This window comes from Bos indicus x Bos taurus, chromosome 6 (genome assembly GCF_003369695.1).
Source record: "Bos indicus x Bos taurus breed Angus x Brahman F1 hybrid chromosome 6, Bos_hybrid_MaternalHap_v2.0, whole genome shotgun sequence".
Lineage (NCBI taxonomy): Eukaryota > Metazoa > Chordata > Mammalia > Artiodactyla > Bovidae > Bos > Bos indicus x Bos taurus.
Window position 1 is genome coordinate 115,159,134 of NC_040081.1, and position 19,229 is coordinate 115,178,362.

The 19,229-nt window shown below is 50.9% G+C and overlaps 1 protein-coding gene across 15 annotated transcripts in view; it reads right to left on the minus strand.

Moving 5' to 3' along the window:
• Window positions 1-19,229, minus strand: part of GRK4 (G protein-coupled receptor kinase 4) — a 57,468-nt gene that overhangs the window by 11,997 nt on the left and 26,242 nt on the right. For 11 of the 15 annotated variants that reach the window (XM_027545196.1, XM_027545209.1, XM_027545201.1 and 8 more), the window contains 6 exons: window positions 14,612-14,715; window positions 11,225-11,317; window positions 9,991-10,054; window positions 6,313-6,453; window positions 3,941-4,170; window positions 172-209 (listed from right to left, as the gene is read on the minus strand). In XM_027545196.1, the coding sequence (XP_027400997.1) occupies window positions 172-209; window positions 3,941-4,170; window positions 6,313-6,453; window positions 9,991-10,054; window positions 11,225-11,317; window positions 14,612-14,715 (670 nt within the window). The remainder of the gene's footprint in view (window positions 1-171; window positions 210-3,940; window positions 4,171-6,312; window positions 6,454-9,990; window positions 10,055-11,224; window positions 11,318-14,611; window positions 14,716-19,229) is intronic. The other 4 variants (XM_027545206.1, XM_027545199.1, XM_027545204.1 and 1 more) reach the window with 3 other exon arrangements.

A 19,229-nucleotide genomic window follows, 5' to 3' on the forward strand; every position in this document is an offset into this window, starting at 1 on the left:
CAGAAGCACCTCTGCTCCCTGCCTAGACGAAGGGGGACGACGGTGAGAGCCCCGTTCTGTTTCTAGGAGGGCATCTCCTGCTGCTATCCCCTGGCCTCACTAAGTGGTAGGTCCACCCTGACTTGAGTCCGTCTGAACAAAGTCTACAGTTGGCGGGAAAGGCTCGCTCACCGTAATCATCGAGGAGGATGTTCTCGGGCTTTAAGTCCCTGCAAGGCAAGGAAACAACACCACAAAGTCAGTTATTTGGGGCGCAACACTGGGCTCCATCAGTTCCAGCGGAAAGACCCGCAGACACTTCCCCGCTCTGAGAAACGGCGAGGTCGGCAGGTAACGGCGCCTCCGTCTGTGGGTCTGTGGGAACCCTCGTGTTGCCACAGCCTCCAGTGGCCATGAGGAGGAGCCGGGGCAGGGGGGCTCTACAGACGGCATGCACGGCGAGGGCGCAGAGCTCACCGCTCCGTGTGGGGGCGTGGGCTTCGCAGGAGGCGATCCAGCCGTGAAACGTGCAGCTCAGCGGTGAGGAGTTAGTCCTTGACGAACTCAGCTCCATTTCTCTCACCATTAATAGACTGTCAAAAATTTCAACGACTGGAAATCCCCGGCCAAGAAGAATTCCATCTCAGGGTCAGATCCTGGCTCTGCCCACCGTCCTCACCTGGAGGACCCGCGCGCAGAGCCTGCTTCCAGGCTGGGCAGCATTCAGGGAGGCCAGGCCTTGTGGGGGAGCGTGTGACCCGTGGCACTAACTGTTTATCACAGTTCACGGCCAAGCAGGGCAATGCCAAACTTCAAATACGTGTGTGTCACCAAAGACTAAAATATCTAAATGTGATATCTCAAGCTACTTGTTTTTTTCCTTGGCGAGGAAAAAACCTAGTTTTCAGAGGATTTCTATTTAGCTCTGACTTCACGTGTGGTCCTGTCACAGTGACCCATCTCCCTCAGCACGGCCGCTCCATCTGCAGCCACATCTCCAAGAACCTGCAGAGGAGACCGAGGTCAGCACAACGGAGCAGCCGTTCCGAGGCACTGGTCCCAGAAGAGCCCCGCAGAACCCCGTGCCAGTTCAGGGGGCGGGGGCCGCAGACACTGAGATGCCCTGGGGTAGAAACTGCACGCCCAGAAGAGAGCAGAGCGAGAACGTAGGCGTGGGGCTCTGCGCGGAAACCTTCCTGGGCAGACATCCCGACACTGTTGCTGGTGGCCCTGGGGAGCAGGGGGCGGGAACGGGTGCCCTCTGCTTGCCCTGCCAGCCACAAGCAGTCTTGTTTTCTCTCTGTATTTAACGAGTCCTGGTAAATGCTGTTGACAACAAGGTAACCATCCTTGACACGGGACGTTCACAGGCACGGCCACATGCACAGGACAGCCGCCCGCCCGCCTCACCGCAAACGTCTCACCAGGCGCCCTAAAGCCCCACTGCTCCACGCAAGGCCAGCACCGCTCCAGGGCAGCCAACCCAGGGCCCAGCCAGAGACCCACCGACTCCCGGCCGCCTCCTTGCCTGGTGTGGGAAGCTGCCCTAAACCACTGCCACCGGCTCTGCCGTCAGCTGTCAATCAAGCACCAGTCACCTGCTCTGAAGGGAGACACGCAGCATGTACTGCACAAAATACTAATCGGTAGCAGTAACGATGGGCTTCCCAGTGGCTCAGTGGTAAAGAGCCTGCCTGCCAGTGCAGGAGATGTGGGTTCAGTCCCTGCGTCAGGAGATCCCCTGGAGGAGAGCACGGCAACCCACTCCAATATTCTTGCCAGGACAATCCCATGGACAGAGGAGCCTGGTGGGCTACAGTCCACGGGTCTTGAAGAGTTGGACACGACTGAGTGACTTAGCACAGCGGTAATGACATCAGCCACCCCCTGGCGTGCTCACTGGATGCCAAGACACGTGCTTAAGCGTGTTACACACAACGCCTCCTGGGACTGTCTCAGCGTCTCCGGAGGGTGTTTAGACACTCTTGGGTGTAGGTGCCACTCTTAGGGTGCAGCCATGTCACTGGATCACTTGGATGCCAGGCGACAAGCTGAGACCAATTCCAAAGCGGCCTGCTCACACCCTGCCCCACACCACACACTGGCATCTGCCAGGGCAGAACGCCACAGCTCAGGCTACAAAGTGTTGTCCTTTCTCGAGCCTTCCCTCAAAAACCACTCCCCAGGAAGGAGCCTGTGGTCCCGTGGCTAAGACTCTGCACTCCCACAGCAGAGGACCTGCGGTTCCATCCCTGGTCAGGGAACTAGGTCGCATACACTACAAACAAGGACCCTGCCTCCACTACTGAGACCTGGCGCAGACAGAACACGCAAATAAATAAATATTTGAAAATGATAAACGCCCATCCTGTGTGTCTCTTCCTTTTTGATTTTGGAGCTGCTGAAATAGGAGAGCATTTTTATTTGTACTACCTCTGTGCAAAGAGGAAGACACTCTCTCTAGGACCTGGTCTGATGAAAGCTGTCAGTGGTGGTCTCTGAGGAAAGGCAAGGGGACACGGGCACCTTCCCCGTGAAGCGTGTGTGCAGTGCCTTGGAGGCGGGACAGGCCGTCAGAGTCTGAAGGCCATGGCTCATGCGTGCAACAGACGCTCAGGGGTGCCTCCTGATGGCAGGTCTCCTGGACGCAGCAGCACAAGACAGACCTGCTCAGTCAGACGGCAGGCGGGAGCCCAGGGTAGAAGGCTGGGGAACGGAACCGTCTGACCAGTGCAGGGAATGCATCTCAACACGAAGCAGGCCAAGGCGGCTCAGCTGGACTTAACTGTAACAAGCTCACTTCCTCCAGCAGCCACGTAGCAATCAGACCTCCTCCAGCTGCCCCCGTAAGTCCCAGAGTAGCAGCCTGTGCCCCCACCTTCTGCACAACTCATGGTAGGTGGGACCGTCACCCATCAGCCCAGCCTGCTGGGAGCTGATCCTCAGGAGATACTCAACTTGGCTCTGGGCCACAAATGACAAAGAAGAAAAATCACATCAGAATTGGGATGGAGAAGAGGAAGGTCTTCTCGGAAGTGAGCCAGCCAGGGGGACCGGCCCCAGGATGGGCAACACGGAGCACTCTGAGGACCAGCCAGGGGAAGGGGCTTCTAGAAAGTGGGTGTCTGTGCACTAATTCTGCGTGACGGCAGGAGGGGGCCAGGAAGAAAGGCCCCTGAGAGGGCAGACGCATGAGCAGGGCAGGCAAGATGACGCCAGACAAACTCCAGGAGAGCAAGCCCATCTGAGGAGGACGTGACCTCGGCCACTGACCACGGGAAACACAGAGGGATCAGACAAATATGCTGGACTGATCTGGGGACCAGATTCAGGGAGGGATGTGGGCTAGAGGGGAAGGAGTGGGCAGAGCCCTTGGGAACTGAGAAGGCCAGCTAGACGCACCCACTAGGGGACGAGCGCACACGGCCCGCAGGTGGATGCACTGGGCTGAACGCAGGGAGTGGCCTGGGGCGGCCCCGAAGAGTGTCAGCGCTCAGGACCCCAGCTTCTAAAGGTGGAAGAGGGACTGCTGTCCCTAAAACCCAGATTTATGCATCACACAAAATTCCATCCACGGCACTTAATTTTCTCTACTGAATTCTAAGATGAAAAAAGTATTAAAATAAGTACAATTATTTCAGAACATTTGTTATTTTGTTGGAACATCGTCCCCAATCCTCGGAACAACTATCGAAATATCTAAGGACTTTGGAAATGGGTTCCTCTCGTGCTTGTGAGCAGCACGACCAACTTAAATGAAAAGTACTTACCGGAGAGAGAAGAGAACTAAAAAGAAAACCGAGGTCTGCCCCTGATTGGCCATGCTTCCAATGGTGAGGGCGCGGCCCCAGGGATCAGGGCCAGGGCTCCCCACCGGCCCTCCCGCCCCAGCCCCCACGTGGCCCATGAGAGCCGCTCAGGGTGGACAGGCCTCGAGGCCCCGGGAGCCCTGTGCCCCTACCTGTATACAATGCGCTCCCGCTGCAGATCCTCCAAGCCACAGCACAGCTCGGCCGCGTAGAAGATCGCTCTCTGCTCCTCGAAGCCGGGGTCGCCCAGGTTGTGAATGTGAAACTTCAGGTCCCCTCCGTTCATAATGGTTAGCACCAAGCACAGGGACTTTTTGGTTTGGTATGTGTAACATAAGCTAACCTGAGGACAGCAGTGTTGTAGGAAAGAAAATGCAAAAACCTGCTCGTTCATTGGCGATGCACTCTATTTGTGAGCAACAGTCAAACAGTCCGTGTACGTTCACAGTGCGAGCACCGAAACGCGGCCTGCTTTGGGGGAGAAGTGCACCAGCACCATCGCAAACCTCTACCTGATGAAGCGCTAGCAGCTGCTCAGCGCCGAAAGCAGAGAACTTCCCAAGTGCGTGCACGCTCGGTCACGTCCAGCTCTTTGTGACCCCATGGACTGCAGGCCGCCCGGCTCCTCTGTCCATGGAATGTCCCAGGCAAGAATACTGGAGTGGGTTGCCATTTCCTTCTCCAGGGGATCTTCCCCACCCAGGAATCAAACTCGAGTCTCCCACGTCTCTTGCAGCAGCTGGTGGATTCTTTGCTGCTGAGCCACTGGGGGAGCCATGTCTAAGTGAGTAGGTGTCAACCTTCACAAAGAACTTGGGGTGGAACTCCTCAAAGCTACATTCTAGCCGTCGAGCACTGGCACCCCACGCTTGCGGACTGTCTGCGCTCGGCATGGGAGTCGGACGCCTCCGGCGGAGCAGAGGGGTGCAGAGCTGCTCAGCTCTCCCAGTGCCTGTGCCGCCAGCCATGCCCTGAAGCTTCGGCACTCTCCTGTGGTCTCGCCGCTCGCTCCTCTGCACACGCAGGGGACACCTCTCAGCCATGCCCAATACTGGTTTTGTGAGCCTCTCTCGTGAAGTGCCTGTTCAAGCTCTTCACCCACTGTCCTGCTGGTCTGCAAGTCAGTTTACACCCGTGAGTACACACATACACGCCCTTCTGGGATTCTGGCTGGGCTGCATTTCACTTGTCTTACGGCCACCATAGTCCTGAGGCTCCCACCCGTGAGCAGGGCACCCCACCGTTTGTTCAGGGCATCTGTAGTTGTGTGTAAATATTGTTTTACAGTTTCCAGTGTAGAAGTCTTGCACATTTCACTGGATTTTTGTCTAGATTCTGATGTTTCTTAATGCTATTGTAAATGGTTTCAATCAAAGTTTTTCAAACTGTTTCATATCTAGTTGGTGCCATATCTAATAACTTGGCCAAATTCTCAACCAGTTATCTAGAGAGTCTTGGACTGCCTTCACACACAGTCATGTTGTGGTGGGGGGTTGGGGAGGGGCTGTGAGGAGGAAGAGGAGATGAACTCCACAGAAGTACCAGTCAGGACCCCCTGAGATTGGCCGTAAGCAGGAAGTAATGAACAGATCAAGGGCAAGGGAAAGTATTTCCAGGATCCTGGCAAGAGGCCAGGAGTACAGAAACCAAAATATTGTATTTCAGTAGAACAAACCATAACTATTATCCATGTCCCTTTTGTAGCGCTAGACTGTAGATTTTGGTGTTTGGAGATAGTTACACAAATATGTTTAAAGCGATGCTAAGATAAGCCCATTTTATCAAAGGTTTTCTTGTAAAGCACGTACAGAAGGCTGACACGTCGCACACACAGCAAACCCTTGCTGTTAAACTAGGTGACAGCTCTGAAGGCCTGTCTGTCTTGGAAGCTTTGTGCCCAGCACGAAGTGCTAACCTCAGAACTGAGAAGTAAATGACACCATGAAGCCTTTTATAAGTTGTCTTTCCCTCTCTTCCTTCAACATGTAATTAGGTGGAGGAAGCAGCTGTGGAGATGAAAACCCGCTACTTAACGCACAGCCTGGACCCAGGACCCCTGGGCTCAGCCCTGACCCATACAGTGAGGGTGGAGTCAGGCCTCACACAACTCGGCTCGCTGGCTGAGGGCGAGTCGTGAACCTGCGCCGTCAGAAAGAGGGTGGAGGTGGACACAGACGAGGCCCGAGTGAGGGGCTGGGCAGAGAAGCGCTTCAAGCCTCTCAACCAGCTGGGGCTTCGGCCAACCGCAGGGTGAGCCCAGCCACTGATGCCACCAGAGAGGGCAGAGGGTCAGCGCCAGACTGGGCAGTGGGGACACGGGCGGATTCATCACAAACCACCTGTTTGAGTCCAGGGAGGGCTGGGCAGGGCAGTGGAGGGCTGCTCCTGCACCTCTCCCCTCAGCGGCGGGACAGTGAACCCCGAGCACACTCGGCTGGGGTGGGCTTGTGTCCAGCAGCACACGTACTGGACAGACGCCACTTGCCCAGCTCGCCATCCCAGGGAGGACAGAGAAGATACTTACTACAAACCTACTGTGCACTTTCTCTAGGATCCTCTTCTCGCTCAGGGCCATGGCCTCCCCTTTCCTCCTCTTTATCCTTTTCTTCTCCAGCTTCTTACAGGCGTACATCTTTCCTGTAGCTCGCACTTGACAGGCACAGACCTAGTTTTTAAAAAAAAAAAGAAAAGACACAACACAACAGTTCATATCCACTTGGCAGTTCTCAGGCTGCCAAGAGAAAAAGAGTGTTCTCCATGACAGTTCCCTCTGGTCAAGAGCAGCGTGGACTCTGTGGGGCCAAGACCACGGCCATCATAGCCGTGGCTGGGTCCCCCTGGGCACTTCCCTCTGACCCTTGGGTCCTTGTTGAAGAAGGGAGCTTATGAACCGAGCACAGTGCCGGCAGAACTCGCTCTGTGAGATCCTGCTGCATCTGCTTAAATATATCTCCCTGTATCTTTCTACTTTCTGTACAAAAACAAAGGTTTCTGACAGTAAATATTCTTGATTACTTTTAAAATTCAAGAATACGTGTATTTCATAGAATCCATAGGCTTTCATACCTTTATTTTACTTAATTAGTTCTTAAAGTAATATTTATATATTACTTCACATTATGAAAACTTCCAAACAAAGGTAAGTGAAGAGAACAGTACAATAAAGCTCCCAGCTTCTAGCCTTCCCTGGTGGCTCAGTGGTAAAGAATCTGCTTGCCAATGCAGGAGCTGTAGGAGACATGAATTCGACCCCGGGTCAGGAATATCCCCTGGAGGAGGAAGTGGCAACCCACTCCAGTATTCTTGCCTGGAAAATCCCACCGACAGAGGAGCCTGGCGGGCTACAGTCCATGCAGTTGCTGAGTCGGACGCAACTGAGCAACTGAACAGCAACCAGCCTTCCAGGTTCCAGGCTATCAACGCAGGCTGTCATGGTTCCTGACTGCCACCTGCCCACACCCCACACCTGCACACACACACGCCACACGCGTGCACAGAGGATTACTTTATTTTTAAAATTTTAATTAAATTAATTTTAAATACTTATTTATTTGGCTCTGCCAGCTCTTAGCTACAGCATGTGGGATCCTTGTTGCATCATGCAGGATCTTGAGGTCAGATCAGATCAGATCAGTCACTCAGTCGTGTCTGACTCTTTGCAACCCCATGAATCGCAGCACGCCAGGCCTCCCTGTCCCTCACCAACTCCCGGAGTTCACTCAGACTCAAGTCCATCGAGTCAGTGATGCCATCCAGCCATCTCATCCTCTGTCATCCCCTTCTCCTCCTGCCCCCAATCCCTCCCAGCATCAGAGTCTTTTCCAATGAGTCAACTCTTCGCATGAGGTGGCCAAAGTACTGGAGTTTCTGGGGTGTGTGCAATCTTGTTCCCTGGCCAGAGGCTGAACCCGGGCCCGCTGCACTGGGAGCATGGAGTCTTAGCCATGGACCACCAGGGAAGTCCCCCAGAGGACTACTTTAAAACTGAATACAAGACATGATACGATTTTATCCATCGCCCAAAATAATTTTGATGGTAAAATATAAACCTCATTGTGAAAAATATTGAAAGTATTAATAAAGACAATGATAAAAAAGCCAGATTCTAAGATAACTATCACTGATACTGTACTGTATAAGCTTCAAAGTGCCCCCTTTGTACATATATCTGCAAGGATATATAGCTTGCTCCCCCTCATCCTCTGGCTTTTAGGGGAAATTGGGCTTATGTTACAGAACAGATAATATTTTATAACTTTTTCATCTTACTGTGTGACTATCTTCTCAACATTAAACGTTCTACAAATACGTGACTATTCCAAAACGCAGTTCATCATTTTCCAACCACGAAGTCTTGGCACATAGTCTTCGCACATCTCTTTTATCATGCATGCACTGAAGACAAATTCCTTCAGGTGGAGTTGCCAAGTCAGAGAGCGAGAAGGGAGAGGGGGTGGGGTGGCTCTGCAGCCCCTCAGCTGCTCCGCACAGAGATGGTGAAGCAGGGCTCATGAGGCCTCTGCAGGAGACCACCGCGGGCTCCCCGATCGCACAGCTGGAAGTGGAGGCACAGGAGCCTGACCTCAGGGTGCGTGGGTCCCAAGGACGTGCTCTCTCCACCGCCCATCAAGCAGGCAACACTGCTCACCCAGCCCCTGCCCATTGCACCAGCCTCAGGACCTGCCAGGGCTGCCTGGAGGGCTCAGGGCTTAAGTGAAAGCACTGCTGTTGACCAAATGAGACCAAAATGTTGGCCTTTCACACCGCCAGAAGAGGTGCCGGCATTTAGCAAAGGTAAACGCACTGCCAGCATTTGGACTGGAAGGGCCCCAGGCATCTGCCTCAGTCACAGGGGTCTAACTGGCATTCCCGAGAGAAATGGACCACCCACTGACCCCTGCCCCGGGCCTGGCGCAGCGCAGCGCTCCCAGAACACGTCTGTGAAAAACCACAACCGTTTCTCTGTCCTCCCAGCCGTTTGTTTGGGAGCACCAGTTGATGCATTTAAAAAGTGCTGTGAGATCATAAGCAAACCGAGTCTCTTCACGACAGTGAAAACTTGCCGACGTGTTTCTGCTGAGTCCATTGTTAAGACCTCTGTGTGGCCAGACCGCGGGCTTCACTGCTTTGTAGACACAAGAGCCCGGTGCTGGAAGCTTCCTTCCTCTGTCCTCATGAAGTCCGAGCTCCGTCCCTGGAGGCAGTGTGGGGCCGGCGGCATGGACCGAGCGCTCCGGAGGCACGTCAGGAGATGGACTCCTCGCAGATGCGTCTCCCGCCGAGGGCCCAGCACGCTGGGGTGGGGCTCACAGAGCACCAGGCAGCCTCCAGGGCCACAGCGGGCACCCCACAGGCTCTCCAGAGGCTGGCACACTGACCAGTCCCTCTCGTGGCCACTGCGAGTGATGACAGGAGGCCCCAGCAGTGTGACTCCTCCCGGGCTGGCGCTGGCCATGGCTCTGAACTAGAATTTGGGAGCACACGCCATGTGAATCTCACGCAGACGGTGGCCCGGCTCTGACCTGGCTCTGGGACTTAGGAAGGCTTGAACTCAAAGTGACTGCTCCACACACTCAACGAGGCCGTTAGTGTCTCCTTCAGCTGCTGCAGAGAGCGTGACGGGACTCTGAACACCGACCACAACCGTCTCCAATCCCATTTAAAGACCATCTCTCGTGAACCTGTGGGTAGTGTCTTTAGGATTTTCCCCAATTTCCATATTTTCTAACACCTTTCGAAGTAGGTGTAAGGTACATACACACCCAGAGTTGAGTTAAATAAGCATATTCAATAATATTTAACAAAATTTAGTAATATACTCTGTACTAATGTGAACTTCCAGGCTAGTCCTCAGTGATAAGAATGGAATAACAGAAACTCCACCAAATGGAAACAGAACAATCTTTTCAGTCAGGATAACCTTACTAAACTTGAACACTGAAAACATGAACTAAGAACTGAAATGTAAAATCACAAAGATAGTGAATCATTCTCCCCACTGCATCTCTGAATTTTTTAAGAGCATGTACCTTTTGCTCAAAGTTCAATCTTAATTCTCGTGGCTGCTAAAAGTATTCTTAAAATACACAGTAAAGAAATAAATGGATTGGTAGAGTCGATACATTACCTGAACATCTCGCTTTTCCGTGACCCCCTTCGGCTTTTCTAGAAGTACTACTCACAGCTGTCAGGTACGACTTACCTCTCCAAACCCGCCTTTCCCCAGGACTCTGTAGTGCCTAAACGTGCTCTTTGTCACCGGTTGCCTAATTAATGACAAGGGAAAAAGAAAGCCTCAGGTCTCACATCACATTGCTATTTGGAAAGAGAAAAACCTACCTAGCCGCTGGCCTGGCTTGAGAAGGGGACCCTGGGGAGGGTGCCCAGGACCAGCTGCCTGTGCTCAGAGAGGGGCTCCTCAGCGGGACAGCTTTCAAGAGACAAGCACGCTAACATTTAAAACTGTGAAAACACTGAAGACAGACGCAGAATGATCCTGCTATCCTTACTGACTGAACTAAACACAAGTCTGCAGCCAGCCCACACTAGGAGAGCCCTCTGTGTTCTCTTTGGCACAGCTCCTGGGCCTCTCAGAAGGCTGGTGAGGGAAATGACATTGACAGGGAGCTGCTCTTTGAAGAAAGAGCCTCAAAGGCGGTGTTGACACCGTAGCAAAAGAAACCTGTATGAGCTAGAACTGAAATTTAATAAATCAACAATCATTGTAACAACGCTGGTAGCAGCTAACACAGAGGAGGAGACGGCTGGAAGGCATCACCGACTCAATGGGCGTGAGTCTGGGTGAACTCCGGGAGTTGGTGATGGACAGGGAGGCCTGGCGTGCTGTGATTCACGGGGTAGCAAAGAGTCGGACACGACTGAGCGACTGAGCTGAACTGAACACTTCCTGAGCACGTGTGTTGTGCACTGAGCCCTGTGCTGAGTGTTCCACACTCGTTCCTCCGGTGACTCCAGCGTCCAGGGTGGTGGTGGTGGTTTAGTCACCAAGCCATGTCGGACTCTCTGTGACCCCATGGACTGTAGCCCACCAGGCTCCTCTTGTCCACGGGATTTCCAAGAATACTGGAGTGGGCTGCTATTTCCTTCTCCAGGGGGTAGGTCACCCAAAGCCCATGCAGGCCACGTCACTGAGGACACACAGCTAGTAGGCGTCTGGGTAGCGGCTGAGATGGCAAAGAGCCGAGCGCCACGTCGGGTTCTGTCTCTGTGAACCCAGGACACGGTTTACTGTCTCACGGTGGAACCAGCAGGGCTAACTGTCATTTTAACAAGAGGAAACAGGGCCCACTGGATCAGAAGAAATTGTACAATATTAATAATAAGATTTCCAATAGTATTTTGACAGAAAGGTATACATCAGTCAGAATGCAAATGGAAGTCACGATTTGTTCACTGAATGTCAGAGGAGAACATACCTTTCCAGCCATTTCCACTGTAAAAATCGAGAAAAATATGCACTTTCTTGGTATTCTTCAAATGCTTCTTCACTTAAATGGTCATGGACAATTCTAGAAAGAGATTTTATGCAACTATGTACATCTGGCTGCAGTACAAAATGAAGACAACTCTGTGATTTAATGCATGAGTGAGCGCAGGATATGGGAAAATGAATCATTACCCACAATTCAGTATATTGAATTTTGCAACTACAGAATCTCACACTAGTTTCCAATGCTACCAGTGAAAACATGAACGCAAGAATTCAAAAGAAATAAAACCAATTTACCTTCCTAAAATCAGAGGTACTTTTTAAGTATTAGAATATCAGTGAAGTAATTACTTGATAAAAATAATCTTCCAGTAGAAAAACAATAGTTTAAAATATACTCAAGGTGTGTGTGTGTGTGTGCGCGCGCGTGCATATGTGTGCCTGCACACATGGAGGCACATGTATTTCAGGAAGGAATGTAAACAGTTTGCAATTAATATTGGTGTAAATGTATAAGTGATAACAGTCATAGGGTAGAAACTGTTAATATGTGACATCACCTTTTTTTTAAATATTAAAAATAAAGCTCTCGAGGACTTCCCTGGCGGTACAGTGGTTAAGAATCTGCCGGCCAGCGCAGGGGGCATGGGTCTGACCCCTGGTCCCGGAAGGTCCCACACGCCGCAGGGCAACTAAGCCCGTGAGCCACAGCACGGAGCCCACTGCACTGCTGAGCCCGGGTGCCTAGAGCCCGTGCTCCACACAAGAGAGGCCAGCACCGCGAGAAGCCCGGACGCCACAACGAGGAGCAGCCGCCTCCCCGCAGCTAGAGCAAAGCCCCGCGCAGCAAGGCCCAGCGAACCAAAGACAATAACACAATTAGCCAATCAGAGCACTCGATACATCGTTTGATGCTACACGTTTCTTGAAGAAATCTTCTGCAATGAGCCCTGCCTCTTAGGTTTATTTATGACTCTGTGATAGTAGGAATACAATTGGTCCTTGGGGAGTAGGTGAGGAACAGGACGCAGCCTGCCCTTTAAAACGGCGCTGCAGTGGATCAGCATCTATGCAGCTGACGCTGGAGGGACCATCCACAGCCCGTCCTGACGACCCTGACCTCTCAGTCAAGGACACAGGTGAGTCGGTGGCGTCCAGCTTGGGACGGGGGTGGCCAGGGCCCTGCGGCTGCAGCGCACTAATCCTGGGTGGGGAGCAGACGGAGCCCTCCTGAGCCGCAGTGGAGTCACCGACAGAGAGAGAGGAAGCCATCCCCTGGGCGTGGTGGAGTTTAACCGGGAGTGACCACAGCCTATCTGAGAACTGCTAGTAGGTCGTGAGTGAGGAGGCTGTGAGAATAATCCCAGCACCATACTGGTTTCAGACTTCTGAGCAAATCACTTGATTTGCTTCCCTTTATTTTGTACAAAGAGGTTATTCAGATGTTCCTGGATTGACTGATGTTATAGCACAGCACTTCTCAACTTGTGTTCTGAGGCTCCCTACTTCCGAGACCCTGGAGAGGGAATCGGGGCTTTCCTGGTGGTTCAGCTGGTAAAGAATCCGCCTGCAGTGCAGAGGACCTGGGTTTGATCCCTGGGTTGGGAAGATCCCCTGGAGAAGGAAAGGCTACCCACTCTACTATTCTGGCCTGGAGAATTCCATGGATTATGTAGTCCATGGGGTCGCAAAGAGTCAGACATGACTGAGTGACTTTCACTTTAGAGGGAGTTCAGTAATGACGTGTGTTTATAAATGCACTAAGTCATCCGTTAGCGTCTTAAACTCTCATTCTCACGGAAGGGCTTACCAGAGGCCACAGGCCAGGGGACCACGTCACTGCTCTGCAGGACAGCAGAACATCGGTGCCGTCACATCCCACATCAACACGAACTCCGTCAGTGACACTGGGTGCTGAGAGGCTGCCACTGCAGTCCTAGAACTAAGCCTGTCCCGGAGGCCGGGCCCTCACACCCCCACGTGTGAGTAGGGGTGGCCCTGCCCTGGGGCTCCTGTCCCTGGCGAGCACGTGGGCAGCTCAGCTCCAAACACCTGTGACCAGTCAGGATTCTAACACCGTCGGCTCAGTTAATCCCCTTTATAAAGGTCCCTCGGTGTCTCCGTGAAAGAACACAAACACTGCCTGATTCTAACTCGTTTGTGTGTTTCACGGTCTGTATAAATTAGTAAGGTCAACGGCTAAGTCAGCTTCCCAGGATGTCAACTTTACTTCCCAATACTCCTTGCCTCAAAGCAGCAGACTCTGCGCCACTGCCCTAGCCTGGCACATGAACCCACCGCACACAATCTGTGAATTCATGACACTGAAAACCGCGCATCAGCTCATCACTGGTTTCTGATGTGTTCATCTTCACACTCCCACTAACCGTCACGTGCGGACTCTCACCAGAGCTTCGTGTGGGAAGCCGAGAGGACCCACTTAGCTCACTACGCAGGACCAGGATTCTGGGAACCAAACTGAGAAGGGAGGGCTTGGGGGAAATAAAGGCCATGACAAGACAGGGATGAGGCAGAATAATAAGAACCCAAACTCCTAGAGGCCACACGATGTTGTGCTGCCGTCTCCAGTGCCGATGCCACGTGCAGCGGATGGTAAATGACAGTTAATAAACATGTAGGAGTGGAGAGCCACCTGTCAAATGAACTAACCAAACAGATGTCGGAATACCAACACCTGTTTAAAGATTATCAGCTGTTATGTCCATCTCTTGAAGTTTCTGCACAGAGAAGGCAGAATTTCGGACCAGTCTCTTCAGTCATGAGCAACTCCCACGGTTTTCAACATCAGAACAGAGTTTCAACAGCAGAAGCAGGAAGGGCAAAGAAGGAGCCTCTCTGGGGTGTTCAGACACTTGGCCCTGCTAACAGCCTGCCCTCAGCTCCGGGCTCCTGGGTCAGCCTCACCTTATGGCCGCCACAGGGAGCAGACTCCCGTCCCGACAGGGCAGGGCTCAGCAGGCGCGTGTTGAGGGAATGACTGACACCCGTCTGCTTACAAACGACTCCACGCCTGGGGCCAGGTCACTTCAGCTACCACTCTTTCCTCCTGAGCACGCGAGGAAGCTGAACTCAGGTGACTGCTTGGACTCGGGATGTTCCTGTCCTGACTGCAAAGGTCTGCAGAAGAGATATTTTCAGTGCCCGCTCTATGGGGCTAGGCAGAGGGGCCGGGCAGGCAGCAAAGCCACGCTCGCGACCTGGCGCTTCAGGGTGCCCCTGTGCATGTGTGGTCGTCACTCCTCATCCGCCTGACGGTGGAGGGGACCGCCCTAATCCAGCGAGGACACGCCTCCGCGCAGAGGCTGCGGGACCCCGGCCCTGGCAGAGCCCCCGGCCGCGTGCACCCACTCACCTGGTGCACTCCTCGAAGATGTCTTTGGATGGGTCCTCCCACAGTCTCTGCCTGCACTTGAGCACCACGTGTTCAGGTATTTCTGGTAGAGGGGCTGGCGAACCCTTCAGACGGCACAAACCAAACGCGACAGTTAGTGATTTCATGAATGACGAGCTGAAGGCAGAATCTCGTGCTTATTGACAACAGCCACACCGTGAAGGGGATGAAGGGACGGTCCGGGCGCCCCCTCTGCCCCCACCAGCCTCGCTGTCTGGAGTGCCGTGTCAGCTGCCTCTTCCAGCCATCCCCTGCAAGCCCCAAAGACGCCCGTACAGGCATGTGCGCAGCATGGTCCCCGACGCTGGAGGCACAGGAGCCACCCAAGTGCCCAGCAGTGGGGGATGCAAACTCAGACACCGATATTGTTCAGCCTCAAAAAAGAAAGGAATTCTAAGACCTGTTACCACATGGAGGAACCTTAAGGACACTACGCTAAGTGACATAAGCCAGTCTCAAAAAGAAATATACTGTATGATTCTCCTTACATGAGGTCCCTGGACTAGTCAGATTCACAGACAGAAAGCAGATGGTAGGGGGCCAGGGGCTGCGGGCAGGGGCAGTGGGAGTTAGTGTTTAATGGGGACAGAGCCACAGTTGTGCAAGATGAAAACCGTCCAGGAGACGGGTGGTGGTTGACGGTCTGCACGTCAGTATGAACGCACTTAACTCTACTGAACTGTACGCCTCGAAATGGTTACGATGGGAAATTTGGGTTTTTTTTAATCACAATTGAAAATGTAAACACACACACTCAGAAACAGACACATCTTCCCCCCTCACAGAAAAGGGATAAATACATGTGTAGTGCGGTAGGTATATGCTGACACCCACAGAGCTACCCTGCTTCCTCAATGACTGCATGGCTTCTAGAGAATGGGCTTCTGCCCCCTCAACAGTTCGTTGCCAGTTCTCGCCACGGCAAACATCACTGCTGTGAACGTTTTCCACAGCTGTGTTTTATAAGGTAGATTCCTAGAGGGAGAAATACTAGCTCAAAAGATACACACATTTAAAACACTGGTATTTATTGCAAAACTGCTCTGCAAAAAGGCTCTAGGAGTCTATATTCTCAACAACATCCCCACACACCAGCTCTCCCCTCTCCTGACCCTCATGAAGAGGATTCTGGAAAAAGAAAACACACAGCAAAACTGCTGTCCTGATTTATTGGAAAAAAATACACAGATCACATTCAACTGTACATTGAACTTACTGATTTCTGGCTGTGGGGTAGCTGAATAACCACAATACAACTTTTTGTTTTCTACAAATCAAAGTTCATTATCAAAGATGCTGAACTGCTGCTGCTGCTGCTAAGTCATGTCAGTCGTGTCCAACTCTGTGCGACCCCAGAGATGGCAGCCCACCAGGCTCCCCCGTCTCTGGGATTCTCCAGGCAAGAACACTGGAGTGGGTTGCCACTTCCTTCTCCAATGCATGAAAGTGAAAAATGAAAGTGAAGTCGCTCAGTCGTGTCCAACTCGTCATGTCCGACTCGTAGTGACCCCATAGACTGCAGCCAACCAGGCTCCTCCGTCCATGGGAATCTCCAGGCAAGAGTACTGGAGTGGGGTGCCATTTGCCTTCTCTGCTGAACTACTGGTAGACATATATAAGAAGTAAACTCACATTTCCCCCCAAAACCAATAATACTGTTATAACTAATAATGATTAATAGCTGTCATTCAAATTGCCTAAAACAAGTGATGCATTATGTCATTTAGCCTCATAACAACCTGATGGAAGAGGCTTGACAAACTACGGAACGTTCTGGTGCAGCCACAGAAACAGCAGTGGAGCCTCACCTGAGCAGTGTGCCCCCAAGGCTACTTTCTTCCTACACGGAGAGGCTACGATGAGGGTAAACAAGTTTGGTCACTCACTGACTCATCAAATGCGCATTGTTCCAGGCACGGGGCCAAACAGAAAACAAGACAAAATTTCCAGCAGACAAAGCCATTAAATTCCAACACTTGTCTCAAAAATACACGTTTTACAGAAATAGCTCTTAGGGTTTTCCATAGTATTATTTCCCCTCCAAAGGTCTCAATTTCCTAAAGCTAAATTAAACAGCAGGTTAATTCTATGAAGACTATTTAATGACTTACTCCAAATAGAGATCCTTCCTTCAGTGTCTTAGAAAACACACTAACAGAAATCTATTTCCACAGGAAGGAAAAGCAATGCTCAGATCCCCCATGAGCAGAGACATGAGGCAAGCTAAGTGCAGCAAGCTAAGGATGGGACCACTGGCCTGATACCAAGCACAAGGAAAGCGGAATAGAGATTCCTTCTGCGGCTTTAAATTAAGGAACAATACTTATTTTTCAGGAAAGGTAATTGCCAGCGAAAATTTACCAAAGGACCCAGTGCCTTACTTTTTAAAGTTTTGGACAATGAGAACTCTGATGGGAAAGTCCACCAGTGGGGACGGAGAGGGGGTAGATTTTGCAGATATATGCTTATTATCCTCTGTTAAAAACACAAACCTGCATTATTTTTAAACTCGGGCTGTCTTCTACTGTTGGACTCCAAGAGCTGCTTACGCATCTTGGGTGCCCGATCCGAGTCCGACACTGGCCTGCTCGTATGTCCCCCACTCTCTTCCGCCTCTCTTCTTCACGGTGCTCTTTGAAGCACTGTACTTTGATGAAGTCCAGTTTATCTGTTGTTTTCTTTTGTTGCTGTCCTTTCAATGTCACATGAGAACCCACCGTCTAAATTGAGGTCGTGAAGCTTCACACCTGAAGTTCTACAGCTAAGAGTCACGCCTGAGAGGCTTCCTCTAGGAGCAGTACGGTGTTCACAGTCAAGTTACTTTTTGTATACAGTATTAAATAAGGGTCCAACTTCCTTCTTCTGCACGTGGGTACCCGGCTGTCCCGGCACCATTTATGGAAAAGACTCTCCTTTCCCCGAATGAATAGTCCTGGCAGCCTTAAGTCAACTGACAGCTTCCAGACTCTCAGTTCTGTTCTGTTGATCTATATGTCTGTCCTCATGCCAGGACCATACTGTCCTGTAGCTTTGTAGTAAGTTTTGAAATTGAGAGGTGTTAAGTCCTCCAACTTTGCTTTTTAAGATTGTTGTAACTATTCATGACCCTTTCAGTATGTGTATGGATTCTAAGATCTACTTGTTAATTAATTAACTTGTGAACGCAGGATGCCTTTCCATTTTATTACAGTTCTGCTTTACTTTCTTTCAATCATGTTTTGAAGTTTTCAGTGTGTTAAATGTTGCACTTCTTTTGTTATAAACAATTACTGCTAACTCTTCTACTCTTTTTTATGCTATTGTAAATGGAGTTGATTTAGTTTCATTTTTGGACTTTAAATGATAGTGTATAGAAACACAATAGAAGTTTGTTTAGTGACCTAGGATCCTGCAAGCTTGCTGAATTCATTTACTAGCTCTCGCAGCTTTCTTTCTCCCTAATGTGTATAAATACTCAGGAAGTCCTATATACGACTGCTCCAATCTGAATGTGTGCCCCAAATATGTATGTTGAATTCCTAACCCCCAAAGTGATGATACTGGGAGGCAGAGCCTTGGGAGATGCTTAGATCAAGAGGATGGAGCTCCTGCGAGTGGGGCTGGAGCCCTTATAGTGGAGGTTCCAGAAACACCTCACACCTCTTCCACCACTTAAGGACACAGCAAGGAGGTGCTGGCTATCAGCTTCCAGATGTGTGAGCAATAAATTCCTGTTGTTTGTAAGCCATCCTGGAGTGTGAGGTCAAGTGGGCCTTAGGAAGCATTACTATGAACAAAACTAGAAGTGATGGAACTCCAGCTGAGTTATTTCAAATCTTAATAGATGATGCTATGAAAGTGCTGCACTCAATATGCCAGCAAATTTGGAAAACTCAGCAGTAGCCACAGGACTGGAAAAGGTCAGTTTTCATTCCATTCCCGAAAAAAGGGCAATGCCAAAGAATGTTCAAACTACCACACAGTTGCACTCATCTCACACACTAGCAAAGTAATGTTCAAAATTCTCCACAAGAGGCTTCAACAGTATATGAACAGAGAACTTCCAGATGTACAAGCAGGATTTAGAAAAGGCAGACGAATCAGAGATCAAATTGACAACATCCGCTGGATCACAGAAAAAGCAAGAGAATTCCAGAAAAACATCTACTTCCGCTTCATTGACTATACTAAAGCCTTTGACTGTGTGGATCACAACAAAATGTGGAAAATTCTTACACAGATGGGAATACCAGACCACTTCTACCTGCCTCCTAAGAAATCTGTATGCAGGTCAAGAAGCAACAGTTAGAACCAGACATGGAACAACAGACTGGTTCCAAATTGGGAAAAGAGTATGTCAAGGCTGTATACTGTCACCATGCTTGTGTAACTTTATATGCAGAGTAAATCATGCGAAATGCCAGGCTGGATGAAGCACAAGCTGGAATCAAGATTGCCCAGAGAAATATCAATAACCTCAGATATGCAGATGACACCACCCTAATGGCAAAAAGCAAAGAGGAACTAAAGAGCCTCTTGATGAAGGTGAAAGAGGAGAGTAGAAAAGCTGGCTTAAAGCTCAAAGTTCAAAAAAGTAAGA